The sequence below is a fragment of the Carlito syrichta genome, unplaced genomic scaffold (assembly GCF_000164805.1).
Source record: "Carlito syrichta isolate Samal-C Ts95f unplaced genomic scaffold, Tarsius_syrichta-2.0.1 Scaffold303642, whole genome shotgun sequence".
In the NCBI taxonomy this organism is placed as follows: Eukaryota; Metazoa; Chordata; class Mammalia; order Primates; family Tarsiidae; genus Carlito; species Carlito syrichta.
The window spans coordinates 297,496-313,634 of record NW_007247738.1 but is presented as its reverse complement, the minus strand read 5'-3'; the positions used below and the strand labels follow the sequence as shown (position 1 = coordinate 313,634).

The 16,139-nt window shown below is 38.4% G+C and overlaps 1 protein-coding gene across 2 annotated transcripts in view; it reads left to right on the top strand.

The window, feature by feature from the left end:
* The window catches only part of PAK5 (p21 (RAC1) activated kinase 5), a 190,803-nt gene extending 179,699 nt beyond the window's left edge, over nt 1-11,104 (top strand). Inside the window, exons 7-9 of one of the 2 annotated variants that reach the window (XM_008058844.2) lie at nt 4,849-4,974; nt 6,462-6,596; nt 8,886-11,104. In XM_008058844.2, the coding sequence (XP_008057035.1) occupies nt 4,849-4,974; nt 6,462-6,596; nt 8,886-9,041 (417 nt within the window). In that variant the 3' untranslated portion in view covers nt 9,042-11,104. The remainder of the gene's footprint in view (nt 1-4,848; nt 4,975-6,461; nt 6,597-8,885) is intronic. The other variant, XM_021712764.1, reaches the window with a different exon arrangement.
* Nucleotides 11,105-16,139: the final 5,035 nt, after the last annotated feature.

Below are 16,139 nucleotides of genomic sequence, written 5' to 3'. Positions count from 1 at the left end.
AAACTGAAGCGTACTGAAAAGAAGAAACAAACAACCCCATTATAAAATGGGCAAAAGACATGAACAGACACTTCACAAAAGAAGACATTCGAGCAGCCAATAAACACATGAAGAAATGCTCAACCTCACTAATCATCAGGAAGATGCAAATCAAAACCACACTGAGATACCACCTAACTCCAGTCAGAATGGCAATTATCAACAACTCAAAAAATAACAGCTGCTGGAGAGGGTGTGGTGAAAAGGGAACACTTCTACACTGTTGGTGGGAGTGTAAACTAGTGCAACCTCTGTGGAAAGCAGTGTGGCGATTCCTAAAAGCTCTAAAAATTGACCTTGCATATGACCCTGCAATCCCCCTACTGGGAATATACCCTGAAGAACACAAATCACTCTATAAAAAAGATACCTGCACACGTATGTTTATCGCAGCTTTGTTCACAATAGCCAGAACCTGGAAACAACCATGCTGCCCATCAAAAGAGGACTGGATTAAAAAAATGTGGTACATATACACGATGGAATACTACACAGCCATAAAAAAGAACAAAATCATGAATTTCGCTGCAACCTGGATGGAACTAGAATCTATAATACTGAGTGACCTCTCACAAAAACAAAAATCCGAATATCACATGTTCTCACTCATATAATGGACCTTGAACATCCAATGTAATACTATAAGAAAATGACTGATGGTACTGGGAAACTATGGGGGGGAGGGGGATGGGATTAACAGTAGCAAATATCTGCTGGGGATGGGAAAACACCTCTTATCAACAGGGTGCCTGAAACGTAATTGTACACCTAATCCTTAACTGTACCCCACAAAACCATAATAAAAAATATTGATTAATAAAAAAAAAAAGAATTGACTATGCTGAGCTTCAAGGCAGTGACAAGTTGAAAAAGAAAATAAAAAAAGAGAAAAATGAAAAGAAACAAAATAAGAAAAAGAAAAGGAATTATGAAAGGAGATCTAAAAGAAAAAGAATTAAGTGTACAAGAAAAAATATGAACACAAGCTGAGAGTTGGGAACAGAGTATAGGATGACCAACTTCTTCTGATTTTCCCAGAATTTTCCAGACTTTATTGCCAGAAATCCTGCATTCCAGAAGTACCCTGGGTTCCTAGGAGTGATTGCAGTGTGAGCAGAAAGCAGTGAGGAATGAGGTTAGCTATGTGAAAAGGCACCAGATTACCGGGGGCCTTGAAACCCATTCAGGTGGATGGCGATGTGTTCAGACCAGCAGTAGGAAGATTGCGTGGCAAAAAGACTGGGAAGGCTTTTGTCAGAATATGAAGTGAAGGGAGGAGACTCTATAAGTGAACACGTGCTCCTTCATCCTCTCCTGTTCATAAATTGCTCCTTCCTGTTCTGTTTCTCAGCTGAACTGTGGTCTCCTATGTTTCAAGCTGCAATGTGCACACTAGTAGCCTGGGATCTTGTTAAAATGGAAATTCTGATGTCTGTCATCTAGATTGGGGCCTGAGATTCTGCAGGTCCCACAAGCTTCCAGCAACGTTGCTGCTGCTGCTGCAGATGCTTTATGTAATAAAACCCTGGACCCACTCTCTCCTCTATCCCTTCAGGAGCCCTACCATCGGTTGTGCTCCCTTACTCCTCTGTCTTCAACATCTACCACTCCTCTAACTCCCTTCTTTCAGTCTATAACTTTGCTCATCAGTACAGGGTGGTAGTTTCATTCCTGAATCCTAGCTGTTCTACTTACTTGCTCTGTATCCTTGGGAAAGTGGCCTAACCACTTCCTTGTCTGTAAAATGGGGATAATAATATTTCCTACCTTGCTAGTGTTTGGTGAGTAGTCAAATGAGATAATGCATATAGAGTGTTTATAGTGTTACTCAACATACAGTAAGAGCACTGTGGGGCTTAGCTAGAATCTACTAATTTGCTAGGACTGCTATAACAAATGACTACCAATTGATTGACTTTTTCTTTTCTCTGAGTAAAATATATTCTCTCATAGTTCGAGAGACCAGACATCCAAAATAAAGATGTTCACAGAGTTGATTCCTTCTGGAAGCTCTGGGAGATAATCTATTATATACTATATAATATTTTATATCTCTATATAGTTCTAGTTTCTGGTGGTTGTGGCAACCCTTGGTTTTCCTTGGCTTGTAGACCCATCACTGCAGTCTTTGTGTTGTCTTCACCTGGTCTTCCTCCCTGCATGTCTGTGTGTCCTCTCATTTTCTTATAAGTACATCAGGCATTGAATTTAGAGACTTTTCCTAATCCAGTATGACCCCACCTTAATTAATTATATCTGCAAAGACTCTATTTCCAAATAAAATCACATTTTTAGGTTCAGATGGATGTGAATCTTGGGAGACATTATTCAGTCCACTGTATAGAGTAATAATAATTATCATTGTTATCATTATCATATTTGCCACATTTTAAACACATTTGTCAATGTTTTGCTGTGTGGGTTTCATCACACGCCTGTCTATCCATCTATCTTATTTTCCTCTATCCGTATTAAAATACATCTGGTTTCTTGAAAAGCAGTCTAAGATACACCTCACTACTACCTGGATTCTGCCCCCAACTCAACCTAAAACTGCAGCTACCAGGATGCCCTCATGGCCAAATACAGCAACAACTCTCAGTTCTTACCTGATTTGCTTTACCTAGTTTCCTAGCTACTGCTACCCCCACCTTGGCTTCCCCAAGTCATTCTCAGTTTCTTCTCTTTTGATTCCTTGGAGTCTTTCTCTTCAATCTCTCGTAATGCTTTCATTTCCTTTATCCCAGCTCCCCATTATTTCACATGTGGGCATCTTCTTTTCCCACGTTACAGCCCTACAAGAGTGATTGGCTACCGCCTATATTTTGAGAACTCTCTCAGCCATGCGTCAGTGATGACAATGGCCCAGATTTTGATAGAGTGGGAGGTGCACAGCTGTATGTACTTGTCATAGCTCATCACATGATAAACCTAAGGTGTGTGCATTTCATGGTTATGTAAATGTTACATAACCAAGAACTGTAAAAAAAAATTGAACTTTATTTAATGCTAAATTAGAAATGAGGTATACTGATGTCAACAATTTAATTTGAAATACATCAGAAATAAAATGGATGGATAGAGAGAGAGGTGTATGATGAAAATCATACAGCAAAACATTGACAATTATAGAATCTACTTGGTGGGTATTGGGACGTTCACCATATAGTCCCTTCAGCTTTCCTATGTGTTTGAAAATTATTGTGATAACACACTGAAGGGGAATCTTATCTCTGGGACAGACTTCTCTGCTGAATTCTAAGCCTTGTGATAATATTAATGTACATATTCTTCATTCTTGGAGGCCAATTTCATTTCTTATAATTGAAGCTCAACCATTCATGCAACAACCTTGACTTTGAGGACTTGTTGTGGGGCAAGCACTATTGTAGGTTCTGGAGCTACAGAGATGATTTTTAAAACTCTAACCGAGGAGATTTGAGGTAAGATGGGGGAAGAAGATTCAAGGATAATTTTCATGAGTTTAGCTTTAGTGGGTGAGTGTTGGTATCATTAACTAGGGCAGGCTAGATAGCTAAGTGGCCAGACTTTGAGCAGAGAGATGGATACTGAGTTTGATTGAAACTACCTGCAACCACCCATGTAGAAACATACACTAGTTGAAAATATGGGTTTTGAATGAAAGAGAGACATCTGAATTAAGCATGGGAAGAAAAAGAGTGTCCAGTAAGAGAATGTGAAAGGAGGTGAGAATTGGAACCAGAGCTCTGGAAACCAGTATTTTAAGATGTGGACTACAGAGGTAGAGTAAAAAAAAAAGTTTGAAATAGGAGGTTCAGAGAGATATGAAGAGAATAAAGACAGAATTCATAACTTAGAGTTGGTACCTTTGGTCTAAAAAAAGTTTTAAATGGCCCTTCTGAACAATTGTTTTTGTTTGTATTCTATCATCACCAACAATGGTAAGAGGCTCACTGATGTACTCTTCAGTAAGGCCAACTGAAGTTCAGACCAGGTCTTCAAGACTAGAAATTATGCCTTCAAGAAATAAACTGAACCCTACTCATCTAGAATACATAAACCAACAGTGTCTAACCATGCAGTATGTTTTTAAGAGTACATGAGCTCTGTACAAGAATTGCACTGGGCAGCAGAGGTGATTGAAATCAAAGTATTACTGAAGGTTGAAAGTTTTTTTTCTTTTTGGTGATATCTAAGATAAATAGCATATATATATGTATATATATATATGCCTGTATTCCTACTTGCAGTGATGTTCACAATGGCAGCTTCAATCGTCATGGGCAAAAAGGACAAGGGGACTCTAATGTGACGGCTCAGTATCCTATAGAAGTCTCTCAATATTTCAAATATAGAAAAAAAGATGGTTCTTTGAATCGTCTTGTGATACATAGAAATCTAAATGTGCTCAACTCAAAAGAGACTAAACAGTATCCATCTGTACAAAATTCATATTGAGAGTAGTCATTTACTTATATTAAAGCATCATCTGTTACATTCAATTAAAGTGGATTTGAGATTTAATAAATGTATTGTTTGGGGTTTATTTATTGTATATGGATTCTTCTAGTTCCATATTTTTATAAAAGATATAAAAAGCAGCAGTGTAAGCATTTGGAAGTCAATCCTAGTGGACCTTTGAGAAGTTTTTTTCTTTAAAATGGGCTATGCTTTTCCAATAAAAGCGTCTAACAGTCCTTCTGATACTTCCAAGACCTATTAAGGAGATCATTTTGTTTTGAATTTGAAACCCTCTGCGTTTATATTTCTGTGCTTAGTAGACAGTATTTTAAAATTGTTAGTTTGTTGCCTTCCTTTCTTTTTCAGATAAAGCTATCTGACTTTGGTTTCTGTGCTCAAGTTTCCAAAGAGGTGCCCAAGAGGAAATCATTGGTTGGGACTCCCTACTGGATGGCTCCTGAGGTGATTTCTAGGCTACCTTATGGGACAGAGGTAAGGGGATCACAGTCACTGGGAATGGCATGACCAAGGGCAAGCTTGAGGATACAATGGTTCTGTGATAGTTGGTGACCACAGGAACTCAGGGAAATCACTTTTGATTCCACATTTAATCCTCACTTATTAGATGTGGCACAGGATAGACTATAGTAGAAGGGAGACTGACCATCCCAAGGACAGCACCCAATATTTTTCCTAGGGCTGTTTATTGCAGTCCTACCATGGATACAAGTGGAGAGTCACTCAAACTCTGATCACTCTCTCAGTGGCAGGCACATAAAAAGCAAGGTAATGCAACTTAAAAAGTGGCCAGAGACATGCAGATGAACAGGCATGATGATTCAAAGGATTGGACAAAGCATTGGACAAAGAGGTATATTCAAATGAGTAATAATACCTTCATATGACTATTATATCATATTTAAAAATATGGCACTATTTCTATTTCCCCCTGGTTAGAAAACAAGCACTCATAATCTATTAAGGAATAGGGCCTGGATATGAAAATGAGGGCCCACAGTAAGTAGAGTAAAGGCCTTCTAAGGAGGAAATAGAGGAAGTAGAAGCTCAGAGGCACACAGGCTACCTGTCCATGAAGGCCAAGGGATTGGCTTTGGCTGAGCATGGTGTCTCCACACCTTATAATGGAGATTGTGATTTTAAGTTAAGGCAAACTCTTTTTTGCTTGTTTGCATGACATTAGATAGGTACTCAACTTGTTTTCCTTATTGTGGTCTCAAGAGATAAATTCTCAGGGAAGGTCACTAGAGAGCAATAGTAATGCACTGAACAGATAAGGAGTGTAATGAGGCCATAGCAGTGAAATGACTAGAACTGGGAATTTATAGCCCAACGCATTGTCCTGACCTCCCATCCTTTACTCAGAAAGAATTGCTTGTCAGCTCTTCCTTTTCTTTTCTTCTTTCCCTGAAAATGGTTTTGTAAAGCAAGGTTTTATGCATGCTGCTTTGAAATGATAAACCATATGGGGAAAAAAAAAGTTGGAGGGAAAGAACTATTTTTTAAAGCAAATTAATAAAAGAATAAGAATATATTCTGCATGATGCAGTGGAGTGCTTTGCAGTTTGTTACAAATATGTCAAAACTTTATTTTCTTATGTTTTAAATGCAACTTCCCTCTCTATTTTCTTAACATGAAACTTTGGATGTTTTTTCAGTCTCCCCTGTTCACTAACTGTCAAAGTTAACAGGGTAAAATTAAAGGATTAAACTTCAACATGTTGAGGTAGTCATATGTATCTTGTTGGTGGGATCTTCACCGAAGTTGTCCATAAAAATCAAAGGTCATTAGCAAAAATTCAGTATCCCAAGGATTCAGCCTATGAATCTGTATTGTCAATTTTGAGAGGTTACAAATTCCATATTCATTTGTGAGTGGGAATCTACTGGATTCCATGGGCACATCCTACACTTCAGAATGTTCTTCTGGCCTAAGTTAACAAGTTGACTGTGTCTAACAGGTAGACATCTGGTCCCTTGGGATCATGGTGATAGAAATGATTGATGGTGAGCCCCCCTACTTCAATGAGCCTCCCCTCCAGGCAATGCGGAGGATCCGGGACAGTTTGCCTCCAAGAGTGAAAGACCTACACAAGGTAAGAGGCAGCAGCTGTTGCTGTAGTTCAAAATAGTCTTTGGTTGTTTCAGTCTTTCTGTGGTTTATCACACTCGATAGGTAGATCCTGGCTTATGGGCATGAACTTTGTAATTAGTCACTGAGATTCAAATCTCTGCTCTTCCATTCATTCACTGGGCAAGTGACTCAGCCTCTCCTATGCCAAAGTCCATCATCTGTAAAATGGATCAAAACTGGCTCCTATTTCAAAGGGTTGATTAGAAGCGTAAATTTCTTGATCCACTCAACACTCACTCATTGTGCCCCTAATATGTGCTGGGGACTTCTAATTGTTGGGGATATCACAGTGCATGTCTCCAGATTTCCTGACTCTTGCAAAGCTTGCATTCTAGTTGGGGAGACATATGATAAACTAAACAAATGGATAAGAAAAATAAATGCAGAGAGTGATGCATGCTATGAAGAAAATAAAGTACTGGAATGTGATGAAATGTGCAGGAGAATGGACTGGGAGCTAGTTTAGACTGAAGAGTGAAGGAAGCCCTTTCTAGGGAGGGACTGACCTGGGACCTGAATAGAGTGAAAGTGAAAGCCATACAAAGATCTGGGAGGATAATGTCCCAGGAAGAGGGAAAATCAAGTGCAAAGGTCTTAACCCAAGAAAGAAGGCTTATATGACAGGAATGAATTGAGCAAAGGGAAACAAAGGTAGGCCATGTCAAGAGGTAGGCAAGGGCTAGATCTTGAAATTCAGTGAAAGTCATGGTTAATATAATGCATGCAAGTAACCCAGTGGGGTCTTTCCTATTTTCCAAGAATTGCCAATTAGGCAAAGATTGGGGGGAAATGATGATAAGTTCAAAGATCACCACTGTGGGACTGGGACTGCCAGTGCCCGACAGGACTTGCTGAGAGGGGCATTAATAGGACTGACCCTGCACTCACCTCTCTTCCCATGTGCTTCATGCAATAAGAGAGAGAATGAGGCTACCATTTGGAAAGAATAGTTTGTAACAGTAGCATCTCCTCTTCCCTCGCCCCTATATCTTAAGCAAGTGTTCAGTAGAATCACTCTTTTTACTGAATTGAATTAAGTTTAAATAATGAAAAGTAACTACAAATATATTGTATGAATCTCGTCCCTAATGAGTATCAATGTTCTTCAAAGCCATGTACAAGAATAACTTTAATCCTAATGGCTTCAAAAACTTGGAAACCACCTACTGTTGTTTCACAAATGGATAACTGTGGGTGTGGTATAATTGGACAGTAAATACTACATCGTAATGAAAAAAGACATAACATCCCACATGTCAGGAATGAATCTCACAGATACAATGTTGAGTGAAAGAAGCCAAACAGAGAAGAGTTCACAGTATATAACTCCATTTTGATAAAATACAAAAGTAGGCAAAACTGATTGATGCCATAGAAGTCAGGATATTGGTGACCTTTAGCAGGGGGATAGGTATTGGCAGCAAGGAGGCCTGAAGTAGCTTCCTAGAATGACAGAAACATTCTATATATTGACAGGAGTGGAAAGTACATAGGAGTAAATGTGTATAAACTCTATGAAAACATATATTTAATATTTATGTACTTGAAGTTGGACACAAAGGCACATGCCTGTTGTTCCAGCTACACAGGAGCTGAGGTGGGAGGCTCACCTGAGCCCAGGAGTATGAGTCCAGCCTGGTTTTATCTATCTATCTATCTATCTATCTATCTATCTATCTATCTATCTATCTATCTATCATCTATTTGTTCATCTATCATCTATCTATATCTGTATATCATCTATCTCACTATTTATCATCTAAGATATATCTCAAAAAAGTAAATTATAAGACATTAATGGGGAAAATTGCAATGTGTTAGATTACTTGCAGAAGCCTGTTTCTTTTTAAGAAAGGAGGTTTCACAAAGCCTAGATGGTGAAAGTTGTTAGAAAAATAAAACTATTCCATGTTTATACTGCACTTCATCAAGCACATGTGACCAGCACCCATATGTGATAAGCACTTCACAATAACTGCTCTTATCATGATTACTACCACTGTTATTTTATTTGGCAGATACGTTTATGTTCTTAGTTGCACCATCGTTTGCCCCTATTATTTTGAACTTGAAGAAGGTAAGAAAAATGCCATGCATTGATGAAGGCAGTAACTGCTTTTGTAGCATCTTTCTCCTTAAAGTGACTTTGTAGAACTTGCAGTTGTTGATAGGATTAATTGGGAGACTATTTTAGGGCACTGGGCTAGGTTTCTGTGCTAGTTTTCAGGATGGTATCTGTGTGTTTCCACAGGTTTCTACAGTGCTCCGGGGATTCCTAGACCTGATGTTGGTGAGGGAGCCCTCTCAAAGAGCCACAGCCCAGGAACTCCTTGGACATCCATTCCTAAAATTGGCAGGTCCACCATCTTGTATCGTTCCCCTCATGAGACAATACAGGCATCACTGAGCAGAGGATTCATATAGGTGACAAAGCTAGATGAGGACTTGAGAATAATTCAAGAGAACATGAGGAAACCACAGAACTTGCAAAAGGCTTGTGCATTCTAGACCAGCTGATTGGTGGGACAGTGTGGTGACCGGCAGGGTTCGACAGACCAGGGCATCTTCTTGTGTCTTAAGCAGGCATCTCTCCATTGACAGCTGGCATGGTCATTTGGAGCACGGCTTTAATAAGTCATATAATATTTTTCAGCCCTTCATCCAGCAAATCAGAAGGACTTAGTACAAACTCCGTTATGATATATCCTAGCCACATGCAGGGTAATGCATAGGATTTTCTATATTGAAAGAATACTTTTCTGGCAAAAAAAAAAAAAAAAAAAGAAAGAAAGGAAAACAAAAAGCACTTTTTTCTTAATGGTAGCAGTATAATGTATTTTGCAATGAATTTGTAATTTTTCTGTATGATAGTTTTGATAATTTATAGTACTTTGATGTCATGTAGCCATTGTATCAGTTGAAGTAATACTTGTTTACTAGCAGGAGTTTGAACAAAGCCTTTCCTACTTTTTTATCCCTTTCAGAGAACCAATGATTCTTTAGGAACTTTGAATACTGAATGACTCTCAATCACCGTCAGCTTTAGTAGAATATCTTTCTTATCCTAACAAGTGTCTTATGTGATGGAAGAAGAATTCAGAGTGATGGTGATAGTGTGCACGTTTCATTAATCCAACCAAAAATAATGAAATAAATTTGAGCCACAATATACCATCAAACTACTCCTTGGGGAGAACGCTAAATATTTTTGAAAAATCATTTTTTCATCAAGACTTCCAGTAGCAAACCATTTTTGCACACCAGGATGTTTCCCTTAGTGCCCATCCTCAAATGGGTATGGCATCCCCTTGTGGCCAAATTTCCCTCCCAGGGAGCAATTTCAGTGCTAGGATCATTGGACTCGGTTCCCCAATTTGAATGTTTCAAGGAGACTGTGAGAATTCTAGGCTCACAAAGGGAGAGGAGAGTGAACAGGGCAAGATGTTTGGTTTCATTTGTCACTGTTTTTAACAATCTGTATGCTAGCTCACCAAACTCTTGTCTGTATTTATCTTGGTACCACAGTATTAATTGCTATTGTTCATGTATTGTGCTGGGAGTCTGGACTGACTCTAGAGGATGAATTAGCAAGGGAGTGTTTTACCAGGTATGATCTGATTTCAGTTGTGCCCATGTTATAATGTGTTTCCAACATAGGAGAGTTGTGCTGCTGTCTAGATCTTCTGAATGTTGATAAAAATGAATGACTACTACAATACATTTTGTGTTGCTTGTTGGATGAATTTGCATGTTAACTGTAGGCCAATATAGATTTGCCTTTAAAACTCTGGAAGAGCTACATAGTCATAATTAGTTTCTATCAATTATGCATCTGACAAAAGCCATTTGTTACCAAACTGGAGAAACAGAGGCTTTTCTTAATAATTTTACATGCTGTAACAAATAAGAATTTAAATTTGTGAAAATGCTTTGGTTGTTCTAAGCATAATTAAGAATTTTTGTAATTAATAGGTTGCTAATTATTTATTACCGCTGAAAAGGAAAAAAAGGCATAAAATGACCTTCTACTGATTAGATTTTCAGTTTTCCTTCAAACTGGAAATGCCTCACCATAAATAGAATCTATACTTTTGTTTCATAAAACACAGCAAATCAATGTTTTGTGTAAAATATTACAGTATTAATATAAATATATAAAATAAAATGGCAGCCCTAAAAGTTCATGAAATAGATTGTATTAATTTAACCAGGACTATGTAGAAGTAGAAAGAAAGGAAAATCTTTTTTAAACTAGAACAAACATTTAAAACTGTTAAAGAAAATAGTGGATTTTGGATCCTAAACATTTTCGACAATGTAATGAGAAATTTTTCTGTAATTTTCTTACCATTGGGTATTTTTTAAGGTATTCATTGAATTTACCAAATTTGCAGTAACTTAAAAGGTTTTATGAGCACTAACTATTGGCAGAAACTGCTCTTGCAAATAAAAATAAATGTTTGCCTTTTCCCCATCGTGTTATTGGGAACTCGAGTAATTTCCTGAATTTGTTTTCTTGAGTAACTAAGAATGGTTTCTTTGTGATCTTGGAAAATGCAATTGAGTTGCTATAGATTTGTATGTAACATGATGAGAATATGAACTAAAGACAGGTATTCCCATCCCCAGATGTTGCAAATAGGGTAAGATTGTGATATAAATACCACTATTGAGGAAAAAAATACATCAATATAATAAATTCTGAAAGACCAAGTTCAATGTAAATCAGATGCAAGACTAAAGACTCCCACTCCACTTCCCTATTTCAAAGATGCTAAACTGATCTAAGAGCTTTAAGTAACAAAAAATATGAAAAGGACCTGGATCAAGGAGGATGTATCGAGAGTTCTCTGGGAGACTAGAAGACAGTGTTGGTCCCCTTTCTCCTTCGCCTTTGGATGACAAGGGAGACATTAACTTTGAACTCATGAAGTACAGGTGGATACTTGTATATAAATAGCCCATTTCTCATCTGGAAATTTTGAAAGGTGACAACCCTTAGGAAGTACCCTGAGATAGCAAGATAAGAAAGTAGGTTATATATTGTGTGCCAGGGAAGAGAAAAATGGAAGCAGTTGCCCCTCACCCCAAACAGTTCTCCTCAGCCTTTACTAGGCATAGAAGACACTGTGTTTCCATGGCTACATTTCATGGAGCATGAAGAGGAAGGGGGGAACATATCAAATCACTTAACTAGGTAACGGGATGCTTAACCCACAGAATGCATTGGAGACATGCACCAAGGCAGGAACTTGGCGGGGAGATATGGCTACTTTTCTACAGTGAGCTGGGGTCAAGATAGAGCTGAACCTTACTCTAAAAACCATATATGCCATCTACACAAGGCCACTCCATGCAGCAGAGGTGGCAGTATTCAGCAGAACCAAAATGAGATTCAGGTCTATCTCCTTCCTCCGATAATATCTCCAAGGCAGCTGACCATAGTCACCTACGTTATTGGAACCTCCCTTGTCTACTGGTCACTGAAGAATTGGGCCCTGTGTTAGTGTGAAGCCCTATGATTTGAGGAAGGGATTTAAGAGAATGAAAAGGGAAATACAAGAGCATACCATGTATCTTGCCACTCCCTCCTGGCTGCTACTTCTTTATCTGGTACAAATTTAGTCTGAGCAAAGGAGAGGTGTGTTATCTTTCAATTAGAATGAGATTGATTTTTTTTTTTAAACCGGATTAGACAGATGGGATCAGACTAAGTTATGGTTGTGTCCCCATTACCTCCTGGAAAGAACACACAAGTAGCACTGGAAAAATAAGATAATTTCATGAACTTACCAACCCAATGAGTCCAGACTGCTTGGTCATACTGATGAAATGAACAGCACAGTGTCGTCAAAGAAATGATATTGAGATTCAAGGCAGAGAAGAGATCCATTCAGTCTAGAGTGGATGTAAAATACACAAGCCGAAGAAATTGTGTGAAAGTGCATGATACAGTACAAATCCACATTGTATAGGAAAGTTGATCGATTTGAGCTTTGAAATGTGTGCATACTAAGTTGCATTCCTAAGTTAAATGAGTATATTATCTTAGTGTGTCTTCTGCCAAAATAAGATCCTGGGACAAAGATTTAGGCACAAATAACTTGTTTGAGGGATGACCTCAAGAAACCCAACCTGGAAGAGTGAAAATATGAGATAAAGAGGGGAGCAAAGTCAAGATAGTGTGTTTTAATGAATGAGATATCATCACAGGCAACTGGGGCTCTATCCTATTGGAGAACTTCTGAGACACTTCAGAACTGTCCTCCTGAGGGCTGAAGACATCGGGGTATTTTTTCACCATTTCCTTTCCCTCACTAGTTGAGGGTTGCTCCCAGGGCATCAACTGCCAGAACTTCTACCTCGCCCCACACTTGGGCCAAGTTTGTTCTCTTTGCCAAAAGGATATAGGAACTGTCAGCAAATGACCTCAAGGAAGGGCCGAGGGAACACAAGGGTACCCTGACAGCATCTCCCACATAAATTGAATTAAGGACCAAAAAGAAGACTTGAGAAAGTCTATGGACTGCTGATTTCTGGATCAAAATAGGCTGTTTTGAAAGCAAAGGCATATCTCATCCTGAAAGATTTGCTTACATGGCAAATGCTTTGATAATTATACTTCATCATTGTCAGAATTTTTTGAAACTTAAAGCTGGAAAGGACTTCAGCATCTTGTATGATCCATCTTAGCAAAGCTAACCAAGACCCCAAAGAGTTAGTTAATGATAGCACGTTAATCATGTTACTTGTTGAGTAACTGTTACCTAAACTGCATGGAACCAGAAGTGTTTCAGATTTCAGAATTTTTCAGATTTGGGGATATTTGCATTGCACTTTCCAATTGAGCACCCCAAATCTGAAAATCTTCAATCTGAAATGCTACAATGAACATTTCCTTAGAATGCTATGTGGGCACTCAAAAAGTTTTGGAATTGGGATCATTTTGTACTTCAGATTTTTTGAAGTACCTAAATTAATCACACATGATTTTGTACCTAAATCGATCACACACACACATTTCAGTTTCATGAGGGCAGAGATTTTTACCTACTTTGTTCACTGATGTGTCCCCAGTCTCCAGAGTAGTATCTAGAAAGTACATGATCAGTCCTAATAGATACTTTTGATCTCATTTGTCACATGAGCCTTTGTAAATCCTTTCTCAACCACCTGATAGGTTCTGTCACTTTAAATGACAACTGAAGTACCGTTAACCCTAAACCCCCTTGGCTGTCTGAGTTTATAAAGTCCTTCTCAGAACTATGTATTTAAGTATATAAAATAAAATACATAGGCTTACAACAAAAGCTAGTTATAGTTATCAAAAGATTGTTTTTAAATTTGTGGTTATAATGCATTGACTAACATAATCTTGTGATGGGTCTAATCACTACCATAATTTCAAAGTAATGAGTATAAATTATTTTTTGAGATATAGCCAAGAGTAATATGGCCATTTCTACTGATGACAGATTACAGGCCTTGCTTGTCCTAAAGTGGTTTGGTGCATATATTCATCATTGAAGGAAAACTTACCTTTCATCTGAAGTTATAAAAATTAAAGATGTAATTTTTTCCTGACCAAGTTCATGAACTCTGACAGGTTCCCTCACCCCCAAATTGACAACCTCCTCAGTGATTTGATGGGCTGGGGTGAGGGTAAGGGGGATCCCTGCCTAGAAACATACTCTGAATTTGAAATAAACTGACACAGAAAACTGTGAATGCCAGGTTAAAAACTCCTGCATTAGTCCCTTTGTATCTTTCATGAACACTTGTTTGGCAGGTAAAATTGGAACACACATGTTAAGAATTGTGCTAGCAAAATGTCATTAATATTACCTTTTAAGGAGCATCTGTGTTGCACCAGGCATTGTGTTAGGGACTTCCATGTACTTTCATGAATCCTTAGATAACTGCAAGAATGAGGGGTGTGAGCTTCATTTTCAAATGAGAAAATGAATACAGAGATGCCCAATAATTCTGATAATGTTGCATGTACACCAATAGTAAAGACTTTTTAACCAAAAGTCTTCATATTTCTGGATCAACCTGACCTGGGAGTGTAGCAAAGCTACAGATTCTAGGGTCTCACCACAGAGATTCTCAAGCAGTCATCCTGGAATGATGCTCAGAACTGACCTTTCTCAACAGTTCCCTGGGGATGAATCTGAAGTAGTATGCCTCTGAACTGCATTTCGAGACACACTGATTTAAAGCTGTGTCTGTCTGCCACCAGTTACACAGAGTTTGTTCTAGGGAAGTGTCTGGGCACAATGCCAGTTGAACTACCTCCCTGGTAGAGCACACCTGTGCACATCAGTCATTCCTACTATATTTTCTCTTTTTTCTCCATTCATATTTCTCTGGTGTTTCCCATATCCATACAACTTTGCCAAGTCTTTGCTAATGGAAACATTGTACAATTGGCAAAAAGGGTTGTTATGTTTGTTAAGTGAGGATCCCCTGCCTTCTAAGGCACTTTCACTGTAAACTATTTCTTGGGAATGTGGGAATTCCACAAAGAACCATGCTCAGAATTTACATCAAAGTCACTCTCCCTCAAGAGAAATCTGCATCCGGTTAATCTAGGCAAGCAGACTCAGCAACCAGACCCAACATCCTTCTGTGCCTGGAGGTGTTAGTGTTTAAAATTCCAGTAAAAAAGAGAAATGACAGTTAAAGAGGTAATTGAGCATCTGTGGTTTTTCTGTTTTCTTCTCTATCTCTGAAGCTTGAGAAGCAACACAGATGAATGAGCCATTTCCCGATCCAGGAGCAGCTGTGAAGTGTGGAAAAATGGCAATGATTACGGGCAAGGAAAGAGTCAAGAGCTGAGGTCTAGGGTTGAGTTAGTCCCTCTGGACATCTTGAGTTGGGACAGGGCTTGTCACTGACACATCCAGAGACTTGTCCCTGCACTGTGTCACAGAGCTTTTCTCTTTTCCTCTGTCTTATTTAGTTGCTAATGGAGATGAAGACAGGGTTGAGAGAAATAAAGCTGTATTCAGAGGCAACCAGGCTGAGTTTGAGGTCTAAATTTGGATGGCTAGATAAAGATGCCATGAAAATAATAATCATAGTAATAGTAACAATGGCTTTTATATATACTACATATTGTAGGTAGAAAAATTGCTAAAATTTGGATTCCAGGAAGATTTAAGTAGTCAGCTTAGACACAGGGATGTGGCCATGAGTCAACACTTTGAAAAGAACTAGGGCACACTGGAATTTTTTTTCCAGAAAGGTTACAGAAAATAATGATAACTAACTATGAAGTTCTAGATACATCTAAATGCCTACTTCTTTTAGAATGACATGTTTACGTATGTTGTTTGTTTTTTTGTCAGTCGTTCCTTATAGATGCTAAGGTCAAGTTTACTACTGTACACTCAACATTGAACCTGCACTCAGCAGGTACTCAAAACAATAAACAGCATGTGTCACATGAATGAATGACAACTCCAACTCCAAAACTAATAATAAGCCCTATGTTTTACAA